The sequence below is a fragment of the Nothobranchius furzeri genome, chromosome 2, assembly GCF_043380555.1.
Source record: "Nothobranchius furzeri strain GRZ-AD chromosome 2, NfurGRZ-RIMD1, whole genome shotgun sequence".
Taxonomy (NCBI): domain Eukaryota; kingdom Metazoa; phylum Chordata; class Actinopteri; order Cyprinodontiformes; family Nothobranchiidae; genus Nothobranchius; species Nothobranchius furzeri.
The window spans coordinates 78,323,048-78,350,099 of record NC_091742.1 but is presented as its reverse complement, the minus strand read 5'-3'; the positions used below and the strand labels follow the sequence as shown (position 1 = coordinate 78,350,099).

The 27,052-nt window shown below is 42.0% G+C and overlaps 2 protein-coding genes across 5 annotated transcripts; one reads left to right on the top strand and one right to left on the bottom strand.

The window, feature by feature from the left end:
- Window positions 1–1,041: 1,041 nt before the first annotated feature.
- On the top strand, window positions 1,042–6,792 carry LOC129157142 (uncharacterized). 2 transcript variants are annotated; one of them, XR_008560490.2, is made up of 2 exons: window positions 1,042–3,975; window positions 4,458–4,837. XR_008560490.2 is itself a non-coding variant. In XM_054736324.2 (2 exons), the coding sequence occupies exons 1-2, from the start codon at window positions 3,922–3,924 to the stop codon at window positions 5,631–5,633; spliced, it is 1,044 nt and encodes a 347-aa protein (XP_054592299.2). In that variant the 5' UTR covers window positions 3,731–3,921; the 3' UTR covers window positions 5,634–6,792. The 2 variants fall into 2 exon arrangements, 1 of the variants encoding a protein (XP_054592299.2); XM_054736324.2 differs by having other exon boundaries at window positions 3,731–3,975; window positions 4,644–6,792.
- A 4,394-nt stretch (window positions 6,793–11,186) lies between these two features.
- On the bottom strand, window positions 11,187–25,439 carry LOC129157147 (zinc finger protein OZF). Of its 3 annotated transcripts, XM_054736336.2 has the most exons (4): window positions 25,178–25,316; window positions 22,914–23,167; window positions 22,552–22,714; window positions 11,187–13,070 (listed from the first exon to the last, which is right to left on the bottom strand). In XM_054736336.2, exons 3-4 carry the CDS (start codon window positions 22,598–22,600, stop codon window positions 12,055–12,057), a joined length of 1,065 nt encoding a protein of 354 aa, XP_054592311.2. In that variant the 5' UTR covers window positions 22,601–22,714; window positions 22,914–23,167; window positions 25,178–25,316; the 3' UTR covers window positions 11,187–12,054. The 3 variants fall into 3 exon arrangements, with proteins under 3 accessions (XP_054592311.2, XP_054592308.2, XP_054592309.2); XM_054736333.2 differs by lacking the exons at window positions 22,552–22,714; window positions 22,914–23,167 and having other exon boundaries at window positions 25,178–25,439; XM_054736334.2 differs by lacking the exons at window positions 22,914–23,167; window positions 25,178–25,316 and having other exon boundaries at window positions 11,187–17,049; window positions 17,146–22,711.
- Window positions 25,440–27,052: the final 1,613 nt, after the last annotated feature.

The following is a 27,052-nucleotide window of genomic DNA, read 5'->3' as shown; positions in this document are numbered from 1 at the left end:
CCTAGTACTGGAATGGATTGCTCGAACCTGGTTAATTCCGGCCTGATCATGGTGTCAAGAGGAGGGTCTGTCGCATCCTGTAAGGTGGCCATGTTTCCTAGTTTCACAACTTCCCCAACTGGTTACCGATACGCTCAGTGGAGGGGTTGGATTCCGGGAACATGTATTATGTGTGGAAACCATTGCTCCTTAATTAGGTGGTCGGGGCTCCGGGAGGAGAAGCCGTGCTACCTGGAAAGGGGCGCTGACTTGCATCTGGGGGCATTGGAACTCTCTGCCCCAATTAAGATTTGTTTTTGCAGAAGCTGCTTGAGACATGAGCCTGGCATCCGCTCATGGCAGGTGTGTGAGTGCACACATGGAGGCGAAAGCAAAGAAGGTTGCTGCTTTATAAGACATGGCATTTTGACTACCTGCTTACCTATATGCGAGCCCAGCCTGTTCTATGTGGGAGAGCTGCTCAGGGACCCTAGCCAGGTGAAAACAGTTAGGGACTTGTGGGTGGAAGCTTACCCATTCATCATCAAGCATAAGACTAGAGAAAGGGGACTGGAGACGATTCAGGCTCAGTCCCGCTTCAAGTCTATTAAGAGTTTGATCTTGGGACAGCAGTTTGGGACCCTGGCTAATGCATGGGAAGCAGGTACACAACTGGGGTTGAGCCGAGAATATAAAGATGAGAGGTGGGGCACCTATCTGGCAGGTGCACTTGACTGGCACACAGGTTTGTCCATGCAGGAGCCTAGAGGAATGTGTAAACGGGTGACCTCATGTCTGGTTGAGCTAAAGAGCCTTGGACCAGAGGCAGAGCGTGCTTTCATGCCTTATCAGCTGACATTGATAGAGGCGATAGACCCGTCTGGTCACATTTGCGGCTCAGCTGTTAACATTGCCACCACCCGAAAAGGAGCAGATTATTGGCCGAAGACTTACGGGACGGCGTATACTAGGATATCACGTAGGCGGGTCCCAGGTCTGACACGGGTTAATTAGAGTAGGGCACTTTCACTTCCTGCTGATTTTTATGCTTCTGTTTTGCAGATGTTCTCTTCTCAGGAGCATAAAGGGGATAGCAGCAGGAAGCGGAAGGTTGTCAGGTATGCATCAGCTCCGGCTGGAGTTGATCCCGAAGACACACAGAGAAATGTAAATAATCCAAAAGGAAAGAATTGGATGAAAAACTGGACCAGATGGGCCTCCTTCATCCTATTCGAAATAAGCATCATAATATTGTGTATAACAATAGTGTATGGAGTACATGTATATCTTAGAACATATCATGTGTCCTCGGTAGCCTATAACATAACTCATGGGCAACCGCAACAATTAAGAGGACGTTGGAACATGTCCAAAATAAGGCTGCGATGGCCTAAGGAAGACTTTAATGAGAATATAACCACCTGCATGATAGCAGAACAGATTGGATTCAAGATTTGCAGTGTAACAGGGAACAGAACCGGCTGCCTGTGCTTGTCCTGTGGGGAGGATCATGCAGGGGACTCGGTTGTGGCTACACCCTCTGTGACCGCGCCTTCTGCAACAGAACAGGAAGTTGGAAATGTCCCGATGAACAATGAGACCCACCCATGGGCAGAGTATATGTCCATCATGCTGGATCAGACAGGATCAACAGAGCCTAATCAGTCCTGTCAGGTAGTATTAAGAAAGAAGAAAATCTTGGATCAAACTTCAGGTGAAGTAGAGCTGTGGGTGTACAAATACTGTCTTAAAGATGATTTAGACAAAGGACACAACTTCACTACATATAAAGTAATAAAAATAGAGAAATGGTGGCCGCATAGAATTGAATATGGGTGCTTCCAAACCAGGGACAGCAGCCTTAGTTCCTGGCAAACAGGAAACGTTACGTACTGGTATCAAAGGATGTCGAAGGGGAGGGAGAAAAGGGACAATTGTCCTACCCCCCCTCCTAATACTACACTGAAATATGATTCTTTATGTGTAGTAGAGGAAAGTCACATGTGGCAGAATGTAAAAGATAATGTGATTAAATGGTTATTAAGAGTGCCCCATACAGTAACTGGTCCCATGGAAGAGACAGAGGAAGGTGAAGAAACTGTTCCTCTCTTTGTGGAACCCGGGGGGAGAAACAAGAGGTCTGCCTCACAGGATCTAGCTCGACTTTTACGAAAAGGTCACAGTGAGTACGCGAATTACACAGGATATCAAAATTATGTAATTTCCATTAATAGTACATATTTTAATTGGACCTTTTTCAGCCTTCACAATGAAGTGAGCCTTCAGCCACAGGGCTGGGAGCTGCATAAGGTAATACACACTCTTTATACTGAATGGATATATCAGGTTCCTAATTTCAAACATCCAGGCGTAGTGCAATGGATGAAGAAGAATCAATCTGATCCCACAAATTTAGACACAGGGTTCCATGCATGGAACGAAGAAACCAGGAGGTGTTTAACTAAAAGGGCTAACGATAGTTCTTTATGGCAAGGTGGAGAACCACTTAGACTAAGAATAACAGGGACATATTATCAGAAAGGGACAGCCACTCCTGATGATAAAATCGAGGCTGATTCCATATTCGAAGCAGTAAATGAAATGATTAGACCAAGCCACAAGAAAGATTTTTATCACAGTCTGACCTGGGCAAGAAATTACACATTAATGCTTGAAGGATGTCAGGCTGAAGTCTGTAACAACACTAAGGGGTTAACTAGAAGGATGTGTATTTTTTGGTATTCACAATTATATGGATTAACGGTAGGGGGTTTGCGTCCTGATACATTAGGAGATCGGGAATTTTTTAAGCCAAGACCCCCTTATTTAAATATAGCTACTTTAGGAACTGGAGAATTATGCTATAAAGTCTTACGTGGATATATGCAAGGAAATATACCAGAAGATTATAGGTATTATAGAAAAGGTATGTATGAGACGTATCCTATGACGTACTGGTATGGGGAGGGATATAATAAGCAAAAATATGATTATTATCCCCAGGACACACGGATTGAAGCAGAGACCTTTGAAAGAAAATTAATAGGAACAAAAACGCTAGTGTTGGAAGATGGACAGCTCAGAGTTAAGACGAATTGGTTTACAGTAGATAAGACAAATACGTGGGAAAAGAATAATACGAAAACGGGAAATGGCCTTTTAGATCGCATAATGATTATGGGTGATAAGGTTGGAGACTTGGTGCCGCCTGGGTTTACGGCCCCTGGAACAACTAAGTGGGGCGCTTTTAGTTTAGTGAACTTTAATTACTTTAACGGATTAGGAATAGATCATCATGTGTGCTTTAATGAGCCCAGAATAGGGAAGAATCCTCAACCTGAAAGATATACAATTGACCCTGACACGCCCAAAGAATTTCCTAATTTCAGGGATTATTCAAACTGGGACCTACGGAGCGGATATTGCTCTCCATTCAGACGATCTCTTGACCAACAGGAAGCGGAGTGGTTTGACTACTTTGCATATGGGATTAACGGCACGCTAAGAGGAGTAAGCTTGATTGTACGAGGAGTTGGTGAAATATTATCTGACAGTGTGGTACAGGTCTCAAATAATGTTATACAAGGAACAAGTCATTCGATTGAGACGGTCGTAAGAGGGGTACGTGATAATATAATTGCTCCAGTCTGGGACGCGTTGTTTTGGCCTCTGTGCGCACTTGGATTAATGGCAGGAGTGATAGTTTTATTGATAGGCATGATTTTGGCCTGCAAGCATGAGAAGTGGCAGCTGAGAGGGAGCAAGCTACTTAGAGATAAGGGACCTGGTCAGCAGGAGAATGACAGACCAGCAGGAAAGGCAGGAAGTAATGACATCATTCCTTCTTCAGTGGGTTCTATTTAATACAGGGGGTGCAGCGCTGACAGCTCCAGCCTGGTCCTGACCTGTCAGTTTGAACAGCTACTCTGGTAAGCAGCAAGGATGAGCCAGCAGTTTCAGTCAGAGCAAAAACCGATTGTAGTGGCTGGATATGAGGTATGTCACATCCTTAAGATTACCTTTATGCTTTTCTTTTTACTGTTAGCTCAGATTAGAGACATCAATGTTAGAAAATTATTAATATACGCAAGCATCTTTGCATTTATGAATGTGACCAGATGGTTGAATAATGATTTTATTACTAGTGCAAGCTTGTTACCATGGTTGTACAGTGATGAAATGCCAACAAGTTTAGTAATAGGAGGAGTGATTATTTGTTTGCTTACGGCAACGGGGGAAAGCTTAGCGTGGTGTATGAAAGCTCACCTGACTATTATTGCAGCCTGTACAGATTTTTTTTATCATAATCACGGGCCTTTGTGCAGTGATGACGTTGTTTTACAGTTCACAGGCTGAGTGGGGAAGATATAAGTCTATGGTTATACTGGTTGCTCTTGTGGGCTTCAGTGTGGAAATACTCTCTTGGTTTTGCCAGGACGGTGCACTAATTCTGTGGGGCGTAATTATGTTTATTCTAGGTGGACCCGGACATGCAGCGCATTTTAAAGGGACTAATCCCAGCTGCAGATGCACCAGTGCCTATGTCCAGGGATACCGTGACTTATGTGTGCACGGTGAAACTCGGGACGAGAGATGGGCCCGCTGAAAACGATCGCTCTTCAATGTGAGCATTCTGCAATGTTTGAACAATGCATGTGTTGCAGGCTTGTTGCGGAAACTCGGACCACATGGAGACGGAACTCCCAGGGTCGTTTGTTGAGGAAACAGACGTACTAATCCTAACTTCACCTGATATTCAAGAGCTTTTCAGGGAGAGCCACGAGGAGATGCTGACAACGGTGTGTCCAGTCGCCGTGGCTGAAGATGAAGCGGATTTGAACAAAGATTGCCAAACGAAGGAGGCTGTATTAGCAATAAGAACAGCTTCAACTCAAGATCCTAACCCTAATAATGTGTACATAATCCCTATGATTGCTTGTGATAAAGTGCAAGAAGAAACGTCCTCCCCTGTTCAGCGGACCTCAAGAGGAGAGCTGAAGTGGAAGATCAAGTTTGAAAGAGGATGTTATTACATGGGCCAGAGCAAGCCCTTAGATTGCTATCAGTTCATGAATATGTTGTCTGTGAAGAACGGATGGTTTGATCCTGAGATCAAAGTCTCTTATGGGACAGCTCCTCTGTTAGAAATGAGAAGTAATCCCCTGGTGTTTAGCGAAAGTTTTCCACGAGGATTGCTGGGGAAGCTCCCGTCTGGGGAACATCAGGTCACGGACCTGTCGCTGTTTTACCTTGGAGAAGAGGTTCCAGGTGAGAGGAAGAAGTTTCGTGGTTATATTACTACCAGCAAAGGTACCCTGTGCATGCCGATTTCTGACGATGGCATAATGATGAGGAGAAGAATCGATGTGGAGGCTACGGTTCAAGCTCTGCGTTTCCAGCCAGATCCGGATAAGATGGATACCAAGTTCCTGAAGGCTTATGTGTTCGCATTAAAACATTATGGTCCCCTACCACGATTTAACTCGCAAAGAGGATGTCGCATGCTCCCGAAGATCAGAGCCACAGACAGAAGTGGCAAAGGAAGAGGACACAACGGGAGGGGCCACATGGAGAGCAAAGATAAGCGGAGCCCAGCGGAGCCTGCTGATGCGAGTGAAATCGAGGCAGGTGAAGACAGGAAGGGAGCCAACTGAAGAAAGCACCACAGGATGTGAAGCCCCTTTGAAGACAGCTCGAGCTTTAGAACGATCTGAAACTGTCCTACAAATGATAAATGATTACTTTGTTTTACTATCTTGTGACGCAGATGACTAAAGATTACATTGTTTAGTTGTCTTAAAGTTAAATCATATATACGTCACTCTGAAAAAGTGCTTGTAACATGAAAATGCTAAACAATGGAAAATGCTTTGCTTAGCAGTTTTTAGAACATATATAAGAACAAGTTAGAAGTAGAAGGACGAGAGCACGCACGTATGTATGTATGCACGTACGCACGCAGCGCGAGGTCACGGCAACGAGAGACGGAGAGTCTACAGTAGCTGTTTTTCCTCTTAGATAGTTAGACGCAGCATACTCATAAGAGGATATTTAATCTTGGATTTACCCTTTTATATCTTTTGAATTTTGGAATAAACTTTTTTGAAAAAGGATTCTCATTCATTGGATTTTAAGGGACAATTTGATCTCTTTGAGTGGGAGCTCCGGCCCTGGCCTAACAGGAGTGGAGGTAAGCCACCTTATTGCTTGTACCTGCTTCACAGGACTTGTTTTTCAGGGTGTGACAGATTAAGAAAAGATACCTTAGGCTAATGGGAGTTTCATCTCCCCCTCTCTCTTGAGTATCGGGACATGCCTAAGGGTGATAAGCCATGATAGTTCATTGGTTCAAACAGGCTCTTTTTGCACCAAAAAAGTCTCTGTTAAGCGTGGGAAGGAACCATTTCAAAGGGTGGATTAATTAGATTAATTGATAAATCTATGTTAGCCTGATCAACTAACTAGTAATCATTTTCTAGTTACCACCGCCCACTTTGCTGACGGAGACGCAAATTAACCCTGATAGGACCCAAATAATAGTCAGTAAGATTGGCCAACTCTGAACTACCGCCTTAGTATCCAAAACCACTGGATAACAGGATTTAAAGGGGAGTGAATTAATACAGGAGAACAAGTACGGCAATTCCATTCCAACCTTTAAAATAGGAACAAGTTTTAATTGAGAAAGTCCATCCCAGGGTCTGATACAATAATACTCACCACGGCCTCAACCTCCCTGAGAAAAGAGCGTAACTCGAGGATCTAACGGAACCTCTTAAAGGGCACGCTCGCATCAGCATTGTGTCTCCTGTGAGTGACGGCTATGGATTATGAATCTGGATTAATAAAGGTTAAAGACTTCCTTAGTAAAAAGACTTTAGCTAATTTCTTCCAAACACTGTTTTGTTTCCTTGAAAGAATGGGAAATCTGCGCCCTCTGCTGGCGATAAACAGAACACCACTTTACCCTCTACAAGGACTGCATAGAACAGTAATTCTTAGGTTGTCAGAAAATATATGTTATTTGTTGGAAAATATGTGTTCTTTTAAATATGCTGAGGATTTTATTTTGAAGGTTTCCAGTGGTCTTTGTAAATTTAAACCATCCTCGTCCCATATGACTAAGTGTGTCTATTACGTCCCCCGGCTCTCTAAGAGAGATGAGGAGGGGAGTAATAAAAATGGTGTGTGGATTAAATAATAACAAAGTGTAGTGTAGCTAAAAAACAAGGAATTTATTACAAAATGAATACTTACAACCTTAAAAGAAATATCTATATACAAAACACAAAGGAGCTTATCTATAAAACGAAGGGAAGAACGGAAAACACCAACCCCAAAGGGGATGGGAATAAACAACCGAGACTAAAAAGAGCGAGGGTTATCCAAAGTCAAAATCTAAAGCCGGTCCGAAGTCAAGTTACCAAATATTCAAATCCTAAATCCAAATCCCAAAATGAGTCAAATACCAAAGTCGAACGAGAAAAATACTAAGCCAAGCACACGAGAAGAGAATAGCATAAACTCCTAAGAGTCCATACTACCCTGTAGCTTCTCTCTGAATGAGGGCAAGAGGGCAGCTTTTAACAGCTGATCCATGATTATGAATAATCATAAACACCTGTTCACCGTGAGACAGGCGAAGCAGAAGACCGCTGAGGCCATCCTGTGGCCAAAAAGGGGCCCTGCACATAACAGTGTCAATCTGAAGGGTGAAGCTTTATTTTATTTTGTTTTCAGTTATTGAGTTCTGGCTGGCTAAAAGACTTCTAGCAATTCTGTATTTCAACAATAGAATATATTTAGGTGCTGTATTCATGACCACAGCCTAAAGCAGTGATACAACTGTGACTAACGGTTCTCTATCAAACATTTTAGTTGTCATCTCTGGCATTACAGTTTAGAAAACAGAGGGAGGATGCACAAGCATAACAGAAAGCAAAATTTGTTATTGAGGAGGAAGCAGTTGCTGGTAAGCCTCTGAGCCGTGCAGCACTTGTTCCTTTTCTGCATGAAACACACTTCATTACAAAAGCCAAACCACTCTTAAATCTTGAGCTGATATAATCGGTTTAATTGTTTTCTGCCCTTGTGTGTTTGCTTTTGTCTTTCTTTTCCTTTTGACCCCTCGTTCATCGTTTGTGACATCTGTCCTCTAGATATTTGGGGCACAGTTGTGATCTGCAATCTGTAGATCTAACCTACCTTCCCTGGAAGGCAGTCAAATTCATCCTTTTTCCCAAATTGTGCTTATCAGATGGAGGAACAGCATCCTCCATAAAGTAGTTAATTCATGCTGCCTGACCATAGCATTTTTTCTACTTGGCTGTACCTGTACCTAGCTTCCATACTCTCACAAAGCTTCCTTCCCTGATGTTTGGCACTCTTGCACCACGTTTTGCATCTGCGTATTTCTTTGCAGCTTGCTGTGTGTTGCTGACACGAGAGCGTAACTCCTTGTTAGCCTGGGATGTCAGTGATGGAGCAGATCCTACATTCACTCAATAAGCGCACGCTGAGCCAACTCCGGCGCACCGTCAGGCTGAAGGCAGAAATGAGCGCTGCCTCCTCCGTGATAAAAACTTTTAAGAGGTTCCAGGTCAAATTAAGATATTAGCTTCTGTTTTGGGATGACGTATTAAAGGAGAGAGCTCTGGCCGCACAGGTTAAACGTTCCTGCTTAAAGAAAACCGTAAAATTGCATTTTTTATGTGCTACCTAGGCACTCTAAATATATATATATATATATAGAGAGAGAGAGCCATGCCCTGATGTGGGGGCTGGGGGGTGCGTCGACATGGTCGGGACATAGAAGTGGGTGTGCGTCTAAATAAGTTTGGGAACCGCTGAGAGGACAGATGTCACAAACGATGAACGAGGGGTCAAAGGGAAAAGAAAGACAAAAACAAACACACAAGGGCAGAAACCAATAAAACCGGTTAAAGAAAAAATCAGCTCAAGATTTAAGAGTGGTTTGGCTTTTGTAATGATGTGCGTTTCATTCAAAAAAGGAACAAGTGCTGCACGGCTCAGAGGCTTACCAGCAACTGCTTCCTCCTTAATAACAAATTTTGCTTTCTGTTGTTATGCTTGTGCATCCTCCCTCCGTTTTCTAAACTGTAATGCCAGAGATGACAACTAAAATGTTTGATAGAGAACTGCTAGTCAGTTTAATCTCTGCTTTAGGCTGTGGTCATGAATACAGCACCTAAATATATTCTATAATGTTGAAATACAGAATTGCTAGAAGTCTGATAACCAGCAAGAACACAATAACTGAAAACATAAAATAAAGCTTCACCCTTTAAATCGACACACTTAAGTCATATGGAACGAGGATGGTTTCAATTTACAAAGACCACAGGAAACCTTCAAAATAAAATCCTTAGCATAAATAAAAGAACACATATTTTCCAACAAATAACATATTTTCTGACAACCTAAGGATTAGTGTTCTATGCAGCTGGTCGACCATGCTACTATGAAGACATCTCCCCATAAGCTTTTCTGCATTAATTTTAGGTCAGAAAATGCTAAATCACCTTGGAAAAACATCGTGTTCCCAGTGTTTCTATTATTTTCCGACGTATATACACTGTTAGGGTTAGGGTTAACCCTAACCCTATACACTGAAGTCAGCGGGAGGATTTTCCTTACAATCCTCTGAAGGGTCCGCCCTTCGCTGACTGATACAAGGATGCAACACTCCAAATTACCAAAGGGGACCACCCCTCTATCTCCAAGTTACCCAATCTGTGTACACATACATATTTATGCCCAATAAGTCATTTGGATTTTAATCTCACCAGATCAATCACCTCAGGGAGACTGCATCTCCCACAAATACACACCCTACTGTTCTCACAGTCTCACGAACATGATGGTTTGGGAAGGAAAGCAAAAACTCAACAAAAATTAGCTATTTATAAAACCCCAAACCAAAAATGGACATTACAGCTGATATGTCCTTAATGTATACTAATGAAACCTTCACACAAATTACACTGCATTTTTACAAACGGGAGCAGCGAGACAGCCGCATTGCTGTTAGTCAGTCAGAGGCAAGATGTTCCTACATCATGATTAGGGCTGCAACTAACGATTATTTTCATAATCGATTAATCTGTTGATTATTTTTTCGATTAATCGATTAATCGGTTTGTTATTGTTTAGCTATTTAACCTATACAAGTGATGGATGCATTTCAGTTAAGAAAAAAAAACATAAGAGAATTGTGCAGTTGACTGCAATCTATTTTATTGCACATGAACACAGTCAGCAGTATAAAATGAGCTAAACAGTGCAAAATATCAGTCCAGAATAATTTTTTTGCATTAGCTGGAAGCCTGCTCCTTCCACCATGGATAGTGGCCTCATGTCTTTTACCAGCATGTTTAGAATAGAGTTTGTAAGTGGTATGAATTGCTGGGGGGTGAGTGTCTTGTTCCCCATGTAGTTGTCCATCGTTGCTTGTTTTTTTTCTGCATAAGAAACACAAATAGACTGAAATAAGTACACATATAAAATAAAGCAGCACACACACTACAACACTAAATCAATATATTATTTGAATTAATTAACAATATACAGAGATCATTTATTTTGAGGGTTACATTCTACAAAATAGCCCGCAACAGGAGATATTCAGAAAAAAAGTCTAATTTTTTTACTATTAAAAAGCTCTAAGTAAGAAGCTCATGAGGTTTTTACTTTGAGTCGGGAGTGTTAAAATTAGCTAGAAAAATGTGAAAAAAGTTTATTTTGTGTAATACTGTTTAAGAAACATGATAAAAATGTGTTGTGAGGCGTTTTACAGCGTTAGATAGTAAAACAGCCTTTTAATAGTAAAAAAATTACTTTTTCTGAATTTCTCCTATATTTAAAAATTGAAAGCATACAACTATGCCGCGTTATATTCACCTGGACACAGCTCGTCTGTATATTTTTCACCGCGGAGTTGTCCTTTTTTGAATGAGGAACATAGTTATGGGTTTGTGCCGTTTTTCTCTTAACGAGAACATTCTTATAAACAGACGTGCTGAATTTGGCAAGCGCATGAATCACAACACGGAGGAGATTCACGATTGCATCTAGTCAATCAGAAGTAGAACACCGTAGACTGACGCGGCAAAAAAACATGTTTAACATCCACTATAACAAACTCAGCTAAAACACTAAGTCCAGCTTGTTTATTTTATGTTACTTACCGGGCTGGCTCTTCCAAATGACGGCTCACTTGACCGCGGTGCTCTTCCTCTGCTGCATCAGCCCCCACATGCTTTCGTCTCAAATGTTCACTTAGGGACGTCGTGCTTCCTTGCCATGCTAGATGGTTTTTGTATATTTTGCAGGTCACCCGTCTTTTCAAGGCATCTTTAGTGAAGTGCTCCCATACTCGTGAGGTTTTTGTCCGGGGTTTCTCTTCAGTTTTGTCGCTTCTATTTTTCTTCCGTATTTCCTCTTGTTCCGCCATCTCTCACAGCAAGATGAGCGTCAGTAACGTGATACGTCATGAAAACCGAGGGCACTCATTGGCTCATTTCTTCTTCTACGGCTCCACTGGTAGATCAGTGGCTCATTACTGCCACACACTGGCGGCAAATTTAACAGCTTGTAACCGATGTCAGATTGTGGTAAAAATAGACTTTATGCGGTAAAATATGATTATTAAACAACTAATCGATGACTAAAAAAGTTGTTAACTATTTTAATAATCGATTATAATCGATTAAATCGATTAGTTGTTTCAGCTCTAATCATGATTATTAATGAGTCAGACTCCAAATCCTGCCATTTTACACCCACTCTTCTGACTAACCTTTACTTCTTGAAACACAAGAGCTTTTTTTCTACAGAAACGTTCTCACAAGGCATTCATTCATACTGTACCCCAAGAGATTTACTGTAAAATAGACTTTAAAAAATGTATTAAAAAAACTTGACTAAATTTTAACGTAGAAAAAGCTTTAATAAAAGCACACTTGTGAATAAAATCTCAAGTGTGAATTTTCATATAAGAAGTTGAAAGAAAATGTCTGGTTGAATCTCCTACAGAACAAACATGGAAAAGACATTTCACATGTGTTGAGTTCTCATGTGATTAATCAAAGCAACACGCTGTGTGAAACATTTACTACAACTTTTACATTGAAATGGCTTCTCACCTGTGTGAGTTCTCATGTGTGTAGTCAAGGAACTACTGTCACTAAAACATTTACCACAAGTTTTACATGGATATGGCTTCTCACCTGTGTGAGTTCTCATGTGTCTAGTCAAGTGACCACTGTCACTAAAACATTTACCACAAGTTTTACATGGATATGGCTTCCCACCTGTGTGAGTTCTCATATGTGTAGTCAAGACACTACAGACACTAAAACATTTACCACAAGTTTTACATGGAAATGGCTTCTCACCTGTGTGAGTTCTCATGTGTTTAGTAAAGGAACCACTGTCACTAAAACATTTACCACAAGTTTTACATGGATATGGCTTCTCACCTGTGTGAGTTCTCATGTGTGTAGTCAAGGAACTACTGACACTAAAACATTTACCACAAGTTTTACATGAATATGGCTTCTCACCTGTATGAGTTCTCATGTGAACATTTAAATAACACTTGTGAATGAAATATTTTCCACAGAGCTCACACGAAAATGGCCTTTCACCTCTGTGAGCCTTCTTCTGCCTTTTAAGCTTTTGACCATTTACACTGTCTCTATGATGATTGCTTTTATGACGTCTTTTGTTACGTGTCAGTTCTTCATTGCCCTTTGATTCTGAGTTTTTTTTCCTGCATCCACCCTGATCTTGGTTCTCAGCTTCTGTAGAACTCTGACACAAGGGTTGGGTCCTGTTCTGTTCTGGTTCATGGCAGTCTGTTTCTTCAGAAGAAGTCTCCATGAAGTTAATATTTTCCTGCTTCAGAAGGAACTGCCCTTCATGCTGTTGGCTACAGAGTTCCTGCTGGACTTTCTTGATCAGTGGAGGTTCTGGTTCCTCCTGGTCCAAACTGGAGGTCGACTGCTGGTTAAAGAGCTGCTGGTCAGTCAGAACCTTCTCTTTTTCCCAAACTTGATGCTGTGGAGGTTCTGGACAGGATAAAAGAAAATGTAGATTAATGTGATAAAAAATAAATCTCATTTTATTTTAATCTGTTCCAAATAAAGATGTTTGGAAAATAATGAGACCTCAGAATAGCTCTTACTTAAAGAAAATAAACATTGAACAACCACAAAGATCTGTTTATGGCCGCAGGCTAGGAATGCCCCGTGGCCCCCAGCTGCATTCTGGCGGGACCAATCACAGGTCTCTATTGGGGTTTCAAACCCATAGAGCACTGTGACTGTTCCACAATGGTGCATCAATTACAGCGCTCTTTTGGCTTTGTGGGCCAATCAGGGTGCTCTATTGGTTTGGTGGGTGGGATGATGCGACGTAGGTAAACAAGATGGCTACAGCTTATTTGGAACGACTTTTACATCAATTTTGGACTATTTGAACTTGGGCTTTATTAGAATCAGGAGCAGATAGATGTGTTTAAGTCTTATTTTTAGAAAAATTATGTACTTTTGCCTTCTTCAACAGTGGACTGCCTATTTGACTGACATGCGTTGCAGTGAGTACGTCCCGTTGTTTATTGTCCAGTAGCATGCAGTGATCGTTTGAAAGACAAAGGTAGAAACAGCCCCACGACCGAGAGCCATCCCTGGAACGTTTCCTGACAGATATATTTATTTAGTCTGGCTTGCCAGGCTAAGGCATCACACTACTACAGTTTGCTTTTACAGATCTTTCCTCATTCCAGAAAAACTGCACCAGATAATCTGTTTATCATTTCTTTTCTATTTTACACTAAAAACCAACATGGAATGTTTTTTTCTGTTTTGGAAAAGGTGTTAATATTTTAAAATTTTGTCTTGGAAAACACATCTGAATATAATTTTAATATACTTCATATAATATAATTCTTCCGGCACTCGTAGAACACAGACACATCTCCTCTCCTCTCCCTCATGTTTATCCTAAGGCTCTCGTCCTGTCTGTCAGAGTGCTTCTCTGCATTCCTCCTAAAATCTCAAGATTGTTATTAAATCATGTATTTGGTTAGCTGATCGTTCAACGTGATTGACAAAAATTTTTATTACAATAAGAACAGATGGGGGGCTTGAGTCGGAAAAGAGTAGAATGCCTTCTCCGGGTCAGGGATGAGATCCTGCCCCAAGTGGAGGAGTTTAAGTATCTCGAGGTCTTGTTCACGAGTGAGAGAAAGCTGGAGCATGGGATCGATAAGCGGATTGGTGCTGCATCTGCAGTGATGCGGACGTTGTACTAGGGATGCACTGATCAACAATTTTTCACTTGGATCCGATTCCAATACCTGGATTTAGATATCTGCCGATACCGATATTATTCTGATACTAGAGGTCTGTTTGCTTTAAAATCATTATTATTATCATTATGGTTGATTTTATGAGGCTATAATAAACTCTTCTCTACAATCATGTATTTGTACTTGAGAAAGCTCTACGGGTAGGAGACCAATAGCACCATGTCTCAAAAGGTAACTTAAGATAAGTATGAGGTCACAAAATGTCCATCCTGAAAAATAAATATGCAACTGTAATGTTTCAAATGCATATTTATTAAATTTCAAGATTGGGTTACAAGATACTAGTGCAATATACACAATCAAAGAAACAACCCTGTCATATAAACTAAACAGCCCAGAGTCCAATCACCACTAGCCAGTAACACAGTTTTTAAGTGTCAAACATGAAATAAAAGGGTAAACTTCCATACTACCAATCCAAATAAAATACAGAGGGCTGCTTCATCCGATCACCAGAAATTAAGTTCACTGACCCTTGTAGCATCAAGAAAGTAAGGTTTTCAAATATTTGAAATAAATAAATAAAATAACACTATCAAAAAACAATGTGTATCTGATAAAGATAAATTCAGTAAAACCTTGTTCGTGTAGATGCAACTAAATAAGGTTTCCAAATAAACATTTTGAAAATAAAGAAATAAGTGCAATAAGTGCACTGTAAACATCCTACACAAACACTATCACCTTTGCAACATTTTCTACTCAATTTGAAACTTGCTATAAAAGCAAGAGATACAGAGGGGTCTAATTGCTGATTAAATGTTAAAACGGTTTGCCCCACTAAAACACACTATCCAATCATGTTCAGCATTCGTTCATCTCCTCACCCTTCTAATGCGCTGTTTATTTTTCTTTTGTCCCCTTTTACAGACTTATCCCCAACAATAGTTACAAGTCCCACGACGTTTGTGAAATTTCCAAGGCATGTTTCACGGGACGTACCGTACCCTCCCTCCTTTCACAGCAACCGGAGGAAGGTGTGTGTGGCGCTGTATCGCGCCGTCAGACTGGAGGCGAATGCGTGTGTATATTTTTGCCATTTGTATCATCATTGTGTTTTACAGGGGAGCCTAAATGCTCCCATACATGCGACCTAAACGATGCAGGAAGTTTTTCAAGCTCCTCTCCTCCTCCGCCCTCACCACCACTGTGCGTTTCTCCTTTGCATGGAACAGGTAGCGCCTCCACCCTCCGCACGGCCGATCTGCAAACTGTGTGGGTGTCAAATTGTAGAGAGAGATCTGAAAGGATCGCGGATTAATGATGATCCATTGGTTGCACCCCTAGGGCGCGGCCATGATGTATCCCAAATGCGTGAACACAGGGGGAGGTGAACATCGGTATAAATGACAAACAAAACTTGGGCGCCACCTGGGTGGTAAGTCCTCAATTATTTACTGCACAACGAGAAATTTTACTGCCAATGGTGCTCAGGCGGTTTAAGTTTCCACACCTGCATTTTTGCAACCAATGGTTAAAAAAGATTTGTCATTTTTTTCATACTTACTGTAGCCGGCTCTTGTTTTCCGATTGGGTAATATCACTACGAGGTAGGTAAAAGTATGTATGATTAGTGCCGATACCGTATCGGATTGATATTGGTATCTGTCAATACTGAAGGACGCAATATCAGTATCGTATCGGAAGTGAAATTAGTTGTATCGGACATCCCTAGGTACCAGTAAATATTTCTTGTTACTACTACTTTAATGATACTTGGTTTTTGATGGCGGTAACTCAACAATCCTTTGGTTGAAATTGAATTGGTATGAGGCTGAAACGACAGAGTACTGTCCAAGAGAACACCAAGGCTCTCAACCTGAACCACACAGGAAACAGTGACATTCTCAAAGACTATAGAGAAGCTGCCAGCCTTCCCCAGAGCAGATTTCGTACCCATGAGAAGCACCTCAGTTTTCTTAGGGTTAAGTCATAGGAAGTTCTTGGAAAACCATGACCTGAGTTTTGCCAGACATTGGCTGTGTCTCAATTCAGGGTCTGCATCCTTCGAAGGACCCAGTCTACTCGGCCGACGTGGGCTGGGTCCTCCGTCGGCCGAGTAGACCGGATGTTAACGGCTGTGAATTTGTACAGGCCTAGCCTTCATGAATTCCAGCCACTCCCTCGGCGAATGTTCCGTCGCCTAGCAACCGTGGAACCGCTGAGCAGAAGGGAGAAGGAACTTTAAACGATGGAGCTCGAAGTTTTATTTAGTTTTTTAATCATTTCCTTGACTGTTGGAGAGCTATGTCAGAGAAAATACTTTCGACAAGCTGAGCCTGAGCAAAGATGTGATAATAGTTTTAATACTTTCTAAGGGTCTTAATTTGACCAAAACCGATTTATCACATTTTAAGACTTTTCAAGACCCAGCGGGATACCCTCTAGTAAACAATTCTCATTTGTAAACAAAAATAAAATTCAAGAGTTTAATGCAGAACTGATTTTATTTAGATATTTATTTTATATGTACATGTTTAATCTGTATTAACCATTTTTTTCTAGCAAAGTAAAAAGCTGTCAAAATTCTCCCTTCTCTCCTGTGCCCTCTGCTGCTCTGCCTCCCTCTGCAGCCTCATGTCCTCCCTGATCAGCTCCAGAAGCTGGTCATCGCTGTCACCTTCCCCTGGATGCCCATTTTCTCCAGAATAGTCTTAACAAACATGTAAGAAAAGCAACTGGAAGAGAAAAGGGGACAATGGGTTATTCCTTTCATGTTTTCGCAGAAAAAAATAAACTGAAACCAGTTTTTAAAATATGAGATGTTATTGTACCTCCATGCCACAGCCGCTGAATACTTTGCTCCAGTGATCATGTGGTCCATCTCCGCCCTAAGCTTAATAAATTCCCTGGTTTTCTCTTGTCCCTAAAATACAAACTCCTATTGAAATCAGGGGGAAAACAGCGTGAGAAGTACGACACCGAGCGGCCGAACATAAGAGCCGAGATCGCAATACAAGCACTTTTACTGTAACATTTCTAACTAGAATAACGTTCATGTATCACAAAAAGTCCTTAACCTAACAATTTAAGTTTATACTGACATTTATGTGCGCAATCCTCTCCAACAGCTCCCGCTTCACTGTCCGCCATTGTTTTTAAAAGTTTTTCTGCCGGCCCGTCCGCAAGGCATCTTGGGAAATGCTACCTATTACACCAGACCCATCCTTCATTCAGGCGAAAAGAAGGCCGGATTCATCGACCACATTTGAAGGAGTCTTCGAATTGGGACAGGCCAGGTCGCGGCGCTGTGACGTAACCGGCAGACGAATCCGGCCGACGTAGGATGCAGACCCTGAATTGAGACACAGCCATTCAGTGAGAGCTACTGGAGGAAGAAGAGTAGACGGAGAGGTGGAAACATAAAGGTGAGTATCATCAGCATAACAATGAAATTGGAGCTTGAAATTCCTAAAAATAGCCCAGAGGGGAAGCAGATAAACTAGAAAAAGAAGAGGGCCAAGTACTGAACTTTGAGAAACCCCTGAAGCGACACCAGATGGAGAGGAAGCAAAAGTCTTCATTTGAATGATGCGAGTCCTGTCAGAGAAATAAGAGTAGATGCCAACCTAGCCAACAGAGTGGAGTGAGAGATTGTATCTAAAGCAGCACTAAAATCCAAAAGAACCAGAATGGATATTACTCCATAATCAGCTGCCATTAGCAAATTGTTAGGGATATTTTGATGAGGACAGTTTCTGTACTGTGATGAGGACGGAAACCTGACTGAAACTGTTCGTTCACATTTAACTCGCAATAATCTATTCGGAGCTGTGAAACTAGTTTTCTCCAGGATTTTTGAAAGAAAAGGGGGATTAGAAATGGGTCTAAAACTATTTAGGTCATCTGGATCAGCCACAGGTTTTTTCAGTATAGGGCTGACTTCAGTGACTGATGGACATCACCAGTAACAAGAGAGGAGTGGATAACAGATATAATAAGTGGAAGCAAGGCCGACACAGAAGTTTTAAGTAAACTAGTAGGGATGGGATCCAGAAGACAAGTGGAAGATTTGGAGCTACGGATAAGGTCTGCAATCTCTGAAGCAGAAGGATGCTCAAACTCTGAGAATGTGGATGTCAGAGGAAAGTGTTCAACAGAGACAAATACACCAGAGGGAGCCCATACCCTGGTGATTTTTTTTTTATCTTTTCATTAAAAAATGCTATCAGCGAGTTATAAAATTCGACTGAATAACAGTGTGAGGGTAAAGAGTAAATCATGAATAAAACATTTGATAGTGTAGAAGAAACATCTTTTACATTATCTGATTTAGTAAGTATCTATAGAAGATAATAAAATGCTTTCAGGTCACCATCACCAAAAAGAAAATATTTTTCTTCCTTTGACTGGAGGCCTTCATAAACCTGCCTCCTTTCGGTAGTCTGTTTATTGTTAAGTACACCGACACAAGGTCAAAAGATAAAACCCAACATATCAAAAAAAAGTCTAATTCATGATAACCTTTTACCCTGTTAAGCTAGGCATACACTGCGACTTTTCCACTTTTTTAAACCAATTTTCCCCTCGTGCGAGAACCTACAAGATCAGGGCGAATTTTGCGCTGAGCGTTGTGTAGTACACAGGGGGTAACGATACGCGATTAACACCACATGACCAGCTACACATCAGCAACCATGAGTTTGCATGGATTTTTGGCGTGCTTCATATTTTGCTCATCTGTTGAAGTGGCGCTGTGAGCTGCTAAGACCCAAAAAGTACCAGAAACGCTCACAGCGCATGGACAAACATGCATCAACATGGCTCGCCAGCTATTTCCCTAGTAACTCATTAACTGCCATTGATGACTAAAGTCTTCATTTTAAATCCATCCATTCACTGCCAATGACAACTTAAGTCATCATTTGCATTTTTTTACTGTGTGGGCATCGGAACGAGCCCCCGCACCGTGAGAACAAACATCTCAGCTCTAAAGCCGATCTTCATCTGCATAAGTCACACGTCACGTGACCAGGAAGCAGAAAATCCATGTGTTAGGAGATCGTTTTGGGCCGTTGCTGTAAAAAACGTGAGGCGCGAACCGGAAAAGCTTCTGCAGATCACAATTTGTCAACGGATTATGAAAGAACGGATAACGCTCGAAACGTGCAAATTCTTCCTGATGTAAGAGGTGAGTCTACTCTTTGTTTTGGTAGTTTTGGCATTTACATCATCCTAGCGTGCAATGTTCTGTGACTCTTAAAAAAACAGTAAAAACGTTGAGAAACGCTGGCAGCGAAGGGCTTTACCGATCAGGAAAAGGCTGGCAGTGAATGAGTTAACACACGTTGGTCGTTCTTATTTATACACTTATTTAACGCACACAATGACAAGGATTGTCAACAACGTGTGTTTGCCATGTTTATGTCAAATTAAACTGATCACAAAACATTGATTTACTTTTTTCTTTCGTCTTCCTCATCCAACCACATAAATCCCTGTGTGTACTTCTACAGTACTCCTGAAGGACAACAGACATCAATAACAACACAAAAAAAGTATGGCGTGTTGTGTAAAAACCGCTATTTTCAGCATATTTTTGGGTTCGATGTGCTGCTACCAGTCGTACAGTGTGAGCGGTCGAGTCACATCAGAGAACTGGGTTGTACAGTGTGAGCTCATAACTCATAAGATTTGCTCTGCGAGGAAGTCATACAGTTTGAGCTGAAGCTGAGTACAAAGCTGTGGGAAGTAGGGGTGCTGAGGGTGCTGCAGCACCCCCTTGTGGATGACAAATCATATGCATGTTGGTATTCTATAAGGAAAAGTATTGTATTAAGTATTTTATAAGTACTGCAGCAATTTCCTAACACACACAAGAAAACACACCAGACTCCATTTCTCAACAGTTTTGTTTCCAGCATTTGAACAGATTTGCATCTCCTCCCCCTGTGCGGGAGCGCAGCTTACTGATGCGCTCCAGCTTCGGCGCAGCGCACGCTCCTGTCCCCACAGATGAGCTTGTCCAAGCGCACTGCAGCAAAAACCCGTCACTACACACCTTATGCACTTTTTTCAGATATGCATTACCTTTTCACTTTTCTCTCATGTTTAACCCTCCCACCATCCTAATGGGTGTGACCCTGTGAGGAAAGTTGACCATTGCGCAGGGTTGATGGTTTATCCCATAGGGTTCATGTGGTAGGGGTGAGGAGTGGGCACCACCTCACCCCTACCACGTGGATCTTAGGGATGGATTTAAAAATATGAAATAAAACAACAAAATGATGGGCCTGAAATGCCAGACTATTGTTATAAAAGGCTCCATAATATGTATTATACTGGTGTTGTCTAGTTCCCCGTTTCCCATCTGATATTTATAGTTAGATATTTTATAAAATGAACTGCCTGAACAAGTTATTTAACAATCATTTGTGAACTTGTTCTTTTTTTTGGTGAACGTAAACCAAACTCTCACTTATTTTTCCTGATGAATAATAAAGTGAGCTCTCATTCTGGCGTGTGAACGGGTTTATGAACGGCACTCTACAACAGTCTGAAAGCTCCAGATCTCCACGGAGCTAGTGGAACTTTCTAGTGGCGTGCCATACATGACTGATTAACATAAACTTTAGGGCTGCCACAAACGATTAATTTATAAGTCGACTAATGGCAAGTTTTGTTGACGATTAGTCGACTAATTGTGTGTCATGCATTAAAGTACTGCAGCAATTTCCTAATGTTCTGATTTCTCTCACATATGGCAATAAAACATTCTATTTCTGAAGTTTAGCCTATTGCACTCACTACGATGCTCTATATACCCATCATTAGCTTCTAGTTTGAAGTTACGTGCAATCTAAAAATAAAGACAAGTTTATTGCTTATCAAACAACTTTTAATTAACTTTGTTGTTGTAACATGTTAATACAAGTGCTACAATGTCAAATGGGTGTAAGCAACTAAAACTAAAACTAAAAAATGACTTGTGCTCACAAACTGAAATGTATCCTGCTAAAATAGTCACACAAGGTTCTGGTTTACAGTCAGGAAAGATAGCATTTTAACATGTTTAACATGAGAGCAGATGTTCCCAGCTTCAGAGAAGATCCGCTCAGATGGGGTGGAAGTGGCAGGGATGCACAGAAAAGATTTAGCCAGCTTAGAAAGTGTGGAGAAACAGCCTTCATTTTCACTTCACCATTTGAGAGGATCATCTCTCTCAGAAATTGCAGCTTCTCAAAGATACACCTTTACTTCCCCTCTCACTATCTGGACCCTTCTGTCCTGGGCATCTTCCTCCTCCTGCTCACTCTCATCATCACTTTCTGTATCGGACAGAAGGAGAACATCCAGAGCAGACTTCTCAACTACACCTGAATCATCAGCCCGCTGCAGTTGTGTAAGCTCACCTGTTCCAGCTTTTGCTTCTTCTTTGACAGCAAGCACTTCAATGGTCCCTTGCACTCTGATGACATCTTCAGGAGCCAAAAATGTTAGCTTTTTGTATCTGGGGTCCAAGGCAGCTGCAAGAACAACCATGTTTTCTTTCCCTTCAAAAACTGTACAGATGTTTCCCCATCTCTGCTTTATCCCTTTTTCTGCATCTGCACTGGAAGATTTCCCTGAGCTTGTCTGAAATTGGCTGTAGTTTACAGACCGTGTCAGACCTTCGATGACCTGTGGAAGACCTGAAATGGTTGTGTACTGTTGACCACTAAGGTAAACAGAAGCGGTCTCAAAAGGCACCAACCCTTTCTTGAGTTCATCAAGCACTTCTCTGTCTTCAAGTCGATGTACTGCTTCCCTCTTGGTTTCACCTCAGGATCTGAAAGAGTGGCAGCGAGAGGCCATCGCTGTTCGAGGAGTCTGTCTATCATGTGGAATGTACTGTTCCATCTTGTGCTGACATCTTGGATCAGTGAATATTTTTTTCACATTCATTTGCTCCCGTTTCATCTTCAGCTTTGTACTTGCCAGCTCAACTTTGTTGAAGTGCTCCACTAGCTGCCTAGCAGCCCCTAATGCTCTGCTGATGCAGGTTTCTTTGAGAGCAGTGTTCATTAGGAGCTGGAGAGTGTGTCCAGCACAGCGGATAGAGGCCCAGGCATGTTTCTCTTCAAGCGGTCTCATTGCTGCTACCACATTAGACCCACTCTCATGAACTACTGCTTTAATTTTAACAGGCAGGATTTCTAACTTAGCTAAAACCTCTTCAATCCAAGTCATTATATTTGTACCAGTGTGCCTCTCCTCTAGAGACATGGTGGAAAGGTTGAAGCTTTTCATGTTCCAATCGTTGCTCAGAAAATGGCAGGACACACCAAGGTACGCCTCTGTAGCACGGCTGGTTCACACGTCAGCAGTCAGGGAACCATTCACAGCTCTGAGGGCCTGCATTACCTTAAAGATAAAATATATTAAAGTTAGTTCAGATGCCAAATTTATAAATGTTTTTTCAAATAAAGCATGTTAAGATATAACACTGAGAAAAATATATACTATGCTTTAACTAATAATAGTTTCTTATCATAAAATGCATCAAAATCTACTATTATTTTTATGTGTCCAGAGACAGAGACAAAGACACACACACACACACCTTCTGGAAGGTCGTCTCGTATTTCTCCTCCATCATGGTGGTGAAATGTGATCGGTCTGGTAGACAGTTTTCATAGTATTCTGGGTTGAACTTCTTGATCACATCTTTAAAACCTTGATCCCTGACCATGGACAGGGGTCTCATGTCCGTTACCAGCATGTTCAAAATGGTCAGGACGTTGGCTTGTTGAGGTGTGCACGTGGTTGGCATTGTAAGAAACTCATCCATTGTAGAAGAAGAGCGATTTTTTAGCACTGTAACGTAGCAAGATAAAATAAATCCTTATCGTTTGTAACATTAGAGCAAATATGTGACATTCAAACATGTTCTAAACATAATAAAATACAGTTGTTCCTAGACCTATGATAGTGTCACCTTACAGAGTTTGAACTCTACTTGCTTCTCATTTGTTTTCGTAAAATGCTCCCAAACCTTTGAGCTCCGTTGCGGACTCGTCATGATGTGTTATTTCTCCGGTGGTTGTGATTTGAATGCTGAGCTGGATTGCTAATATCGCGCATGCGTGCACAAACCTAAATGTTTTCCATGTCTCTGCTTCGGCACATCTGATTTACGTTGGCTCCTCAGGAGGACATCACATGCTTCAGATGCCTGTTAATCGCTTATTCCTTTAAGTCAGGTGTGTGGCAGCAGTTAAAAAGGCAACATGGAAAACAAACATGCAGGACAGTGTGCACTGAGGACAGCAGGGTTGGGAAACACCAAACTAGATAAAGCCACCACCTATGATTTTCACATATTACTCATTGAAGATGAGATTTGTTATGCACACAGGTCTCTACACATTTCCATGTACTACTGATCCAATAGGAACGTACCATGCCAGCAAATGGGGAGGGCCAAACTGAGAATAAAAACTAATAGAGATTCAGCCTTTTTGACCATCGACATATAAATATTGGACAGTGGGTTTCCATAGGCTCCAATAACACGTTTTTGAAGAAAAATGGGAGGTGGCCACCACCGCCATTTTGACCGTGTCACAGGTTCTGCCAAGCCCAGACAATTCCACAAAAAGGGAGAGAGGTGGAGCTGAGGGTGGGGCTGTAAGGCTGGGATCAACTGACAACACCCAGTCAAACTAGCTACAAGCTAACCTGAAGCTAACGCGGAGGTGGGAGCTAAGCTAACAGAAGTAGCAACCTAGCTACAACCGAAGTTAACTGTGCACAACACCAGAGCTTCTGAGCCAGAGATACGTCGGGCTGACCGCTGGGTAAAACTGCCACAAGCCGGCAGCCGCACGGCAGACAAGCGCCGCTGCGATCTGAGATGCGCAGAGCTGCCGCTGGGGAGAACCGGGTGGAAAGGTTTCCATCCCAGAGCTCCACAAGTCGGCAGACCGTGCAGCAGACAGAAGCCGCGATCAGACAGAGATGCGCCGAGCTGCGGGGAGAACCGGGTGGAAAACAGAGGTCTCCCGAGAGCTACACAAGCCGATAGTCGGAACCCAGCTCCAACCAACATGTTAAATTTCAACCCATTTTCTAAAGTGCAGCATTATGTTAAATGCACTGGGTTTTACCCTATTACATTTAAATTTCATGGTTAAACAGTACATGTTAAAATCTAAGCTCAGCTTGGCAGTGACCTAAAATACATAAATATAATATTACTTACCAGGGGTCGCATAGTCTTGTTTGAACCGGTTTTTTTCAATGTTTTTTATACCAATTTAAATCCAACCCACTGAAAAATAATCATTTATGGATGCGTAGCTGTACACAAAAACTACCAGACACAAGAACAGTTTCTTTCCTTCAGCCATTTTTCTCCTGAATCTATAGATTATTTTACCATCCATTTATTGTAGTTTTTAATACTTATTCAGTATGCTTATGGATATGTGTGTGTGTGTGTGGGGGGGGGGGGGGGGGGATGTATATATGTATATATGTGTGTGTGTAAACGAACATGTGTGTGGGTATACATGTTCTTATGTGTTTTTAGGTATTTTTACTCTCATTTATTGTGGTTGTTGTATGTTTTAGAGAGCGAACATCTACCGAAGACAAATTCCTTGTAAATGTACTTTTACTTTGCCAATAAATTTGAAATCTGAATCTGAACAAAGTAGTCTTCCTCCCCTGGGAGTAAAACATTAATAGCATAAAGTCCGCTAGCTGGAGATGATCTACACAAGAAAGCAGCTCTCTACATGCCTTAAATAATAACAGGACACGACTCCGGGTTAAATTATTGTCCCAGTCCGTCTCTGCACGAGTCCCGCTGGTGTTTCTTACCTGCTCCGTGTGAGCTGCTCCGTGGTTCCGAGCTCATATCCGACAGTCTACGCTGACCACCAAGCCCTTCCTCGAACTGGGCCAAGGCTTCTTCAACCTTTTTGATGATTTTTCTAGCAGTAGCTACTTGCTTGCTGACAAACTCCATCAGAGACTCTCCTGAATCCATGTTTAACCCAGAGACTCAAATGTTCACCTCACACAACAAACAACTACAAGCTAACTTTGCTAACACTCCTTTACTTCTTCTTCTTCTTCCTGGTGGTGGTCAGCAATCAATGAACTTGTGAGTTATCGCCACCTGCTGGTCTGGAGTCTGAACAGAACGTCACCAATAAGCCTAGTGAACTAGACCAAATTCTTGCTTTGCAAAGATTGCTCTCTGTGAAAGAAACCTTCTAACAACTCATTGACGCAAAAGTAAAAAGTTTAAATAATACATTTATTTAGTCTGGCTTGCCAGGCTAATACTTATCCTCCTGACACCCAAATTTGTATTTGGTGTGATGTAAAAATAAAATTTAATAAAAAAATATTAACAGGTTTCCTAGAAAAAACAGAAACAAAACACATTTTAAACTTAAATTCTATATAAAATGGTTCTAAATATAAAAAAGGTCTAAATTGAAGAGAATAAAATATTCTAGTGCAAGAAGCCAATGTTCATATATGTGGACGCAGGGTCTCAAGGGGTTAAAGGTGGAATATGGAGCATTTTATTCAAAAGCTATATTTAACCCTCCCACTGTCCTCATGGGTGACCCCGCCAGGAAAGTTGACCATTGAACAGGGTTCATGGTTTATCCCTTGAGGTCCATGTGGCAGGGTTGAGGCGTGAGCACCACTGAACTTGAAATGGTCATCCATGCCTTTATCTTCTCCCGTCTAGATTACTGTAACACTCTTGTCACATGTTTTAACAAAAAAGCCCTTGACCGCCTTCAGGTGGTCCAGAACTCTGCAGCGAGGCTCCTAACTGCAGCAAACAGAAAAGCTCACATCACTCCTATTTTAATGTCTCTGCACTGGTTACCCATTAACTTTAGAATTCATTTTAGAATCCTGACTATTACTTTCAATGTGGTCAAGCTCCTCCCTAGATTACTGAACTGTTAAAGCCTTATGCTCCAACTCGAGCCCTCAGGTCCACACACCAGTGGAAGTTCCAAAGACCGTCACCTTATTGTGGTGGAGGAGTTTGAGTGTCCTAATGATCCTAGGAGCTATCCAGGAGGAACATGAAGGGTCCGGTGTGGATCGGGTGGCAGACCAAGGCGGGAGCCTTGGCGGTCCAATCCCCAGACAAGGAAACTGGTTGTTGGGACATGGAACGTCATCTCACTGGCGGGGAAGGAGCAGGAGCTTGTGGCAGAGGTTGAGCGGTACCGGCTACATATAGTCGGACTCACCTCGACACATAGCATTGGCTCTGGAACCCAAGTCCTTGAGAAGGGTTGGACACTCTCCTTTGCTGGAGTCGCTCCGGGTGAGAGGCGGAGGGCTCTGGTTAGCTTTGTGTAAGTCCCAAGACTCTCTACCTTTGTGTTGGGGATTGCCCCAGGGGACGAGAGGGTAGCTTCCCTGCGCCTTCGGGTCGGGGAACGGGTCCTTACTGTTGTTTGTGCTTATGCGCCAAATATCAGTTCAGATTACCCACTCTTTTTGGAGTCCCTGGGACGAGTGCTACAGAGTGCTCCATCAGGGGACTCCATTGTCCTGCTGGAGGACTTCAATGCTCACGTGAGCAACGACAGCTTGACCTGGAGGGGTGTGATTGGGAGGAACGGCCCGCCAGATCTGAACTCGAGTGGTGTTTCGTTATCTGACTTCTGTGCAAGCCGCAGTTTGGCCATAACGAACACCATGTTCGAACAT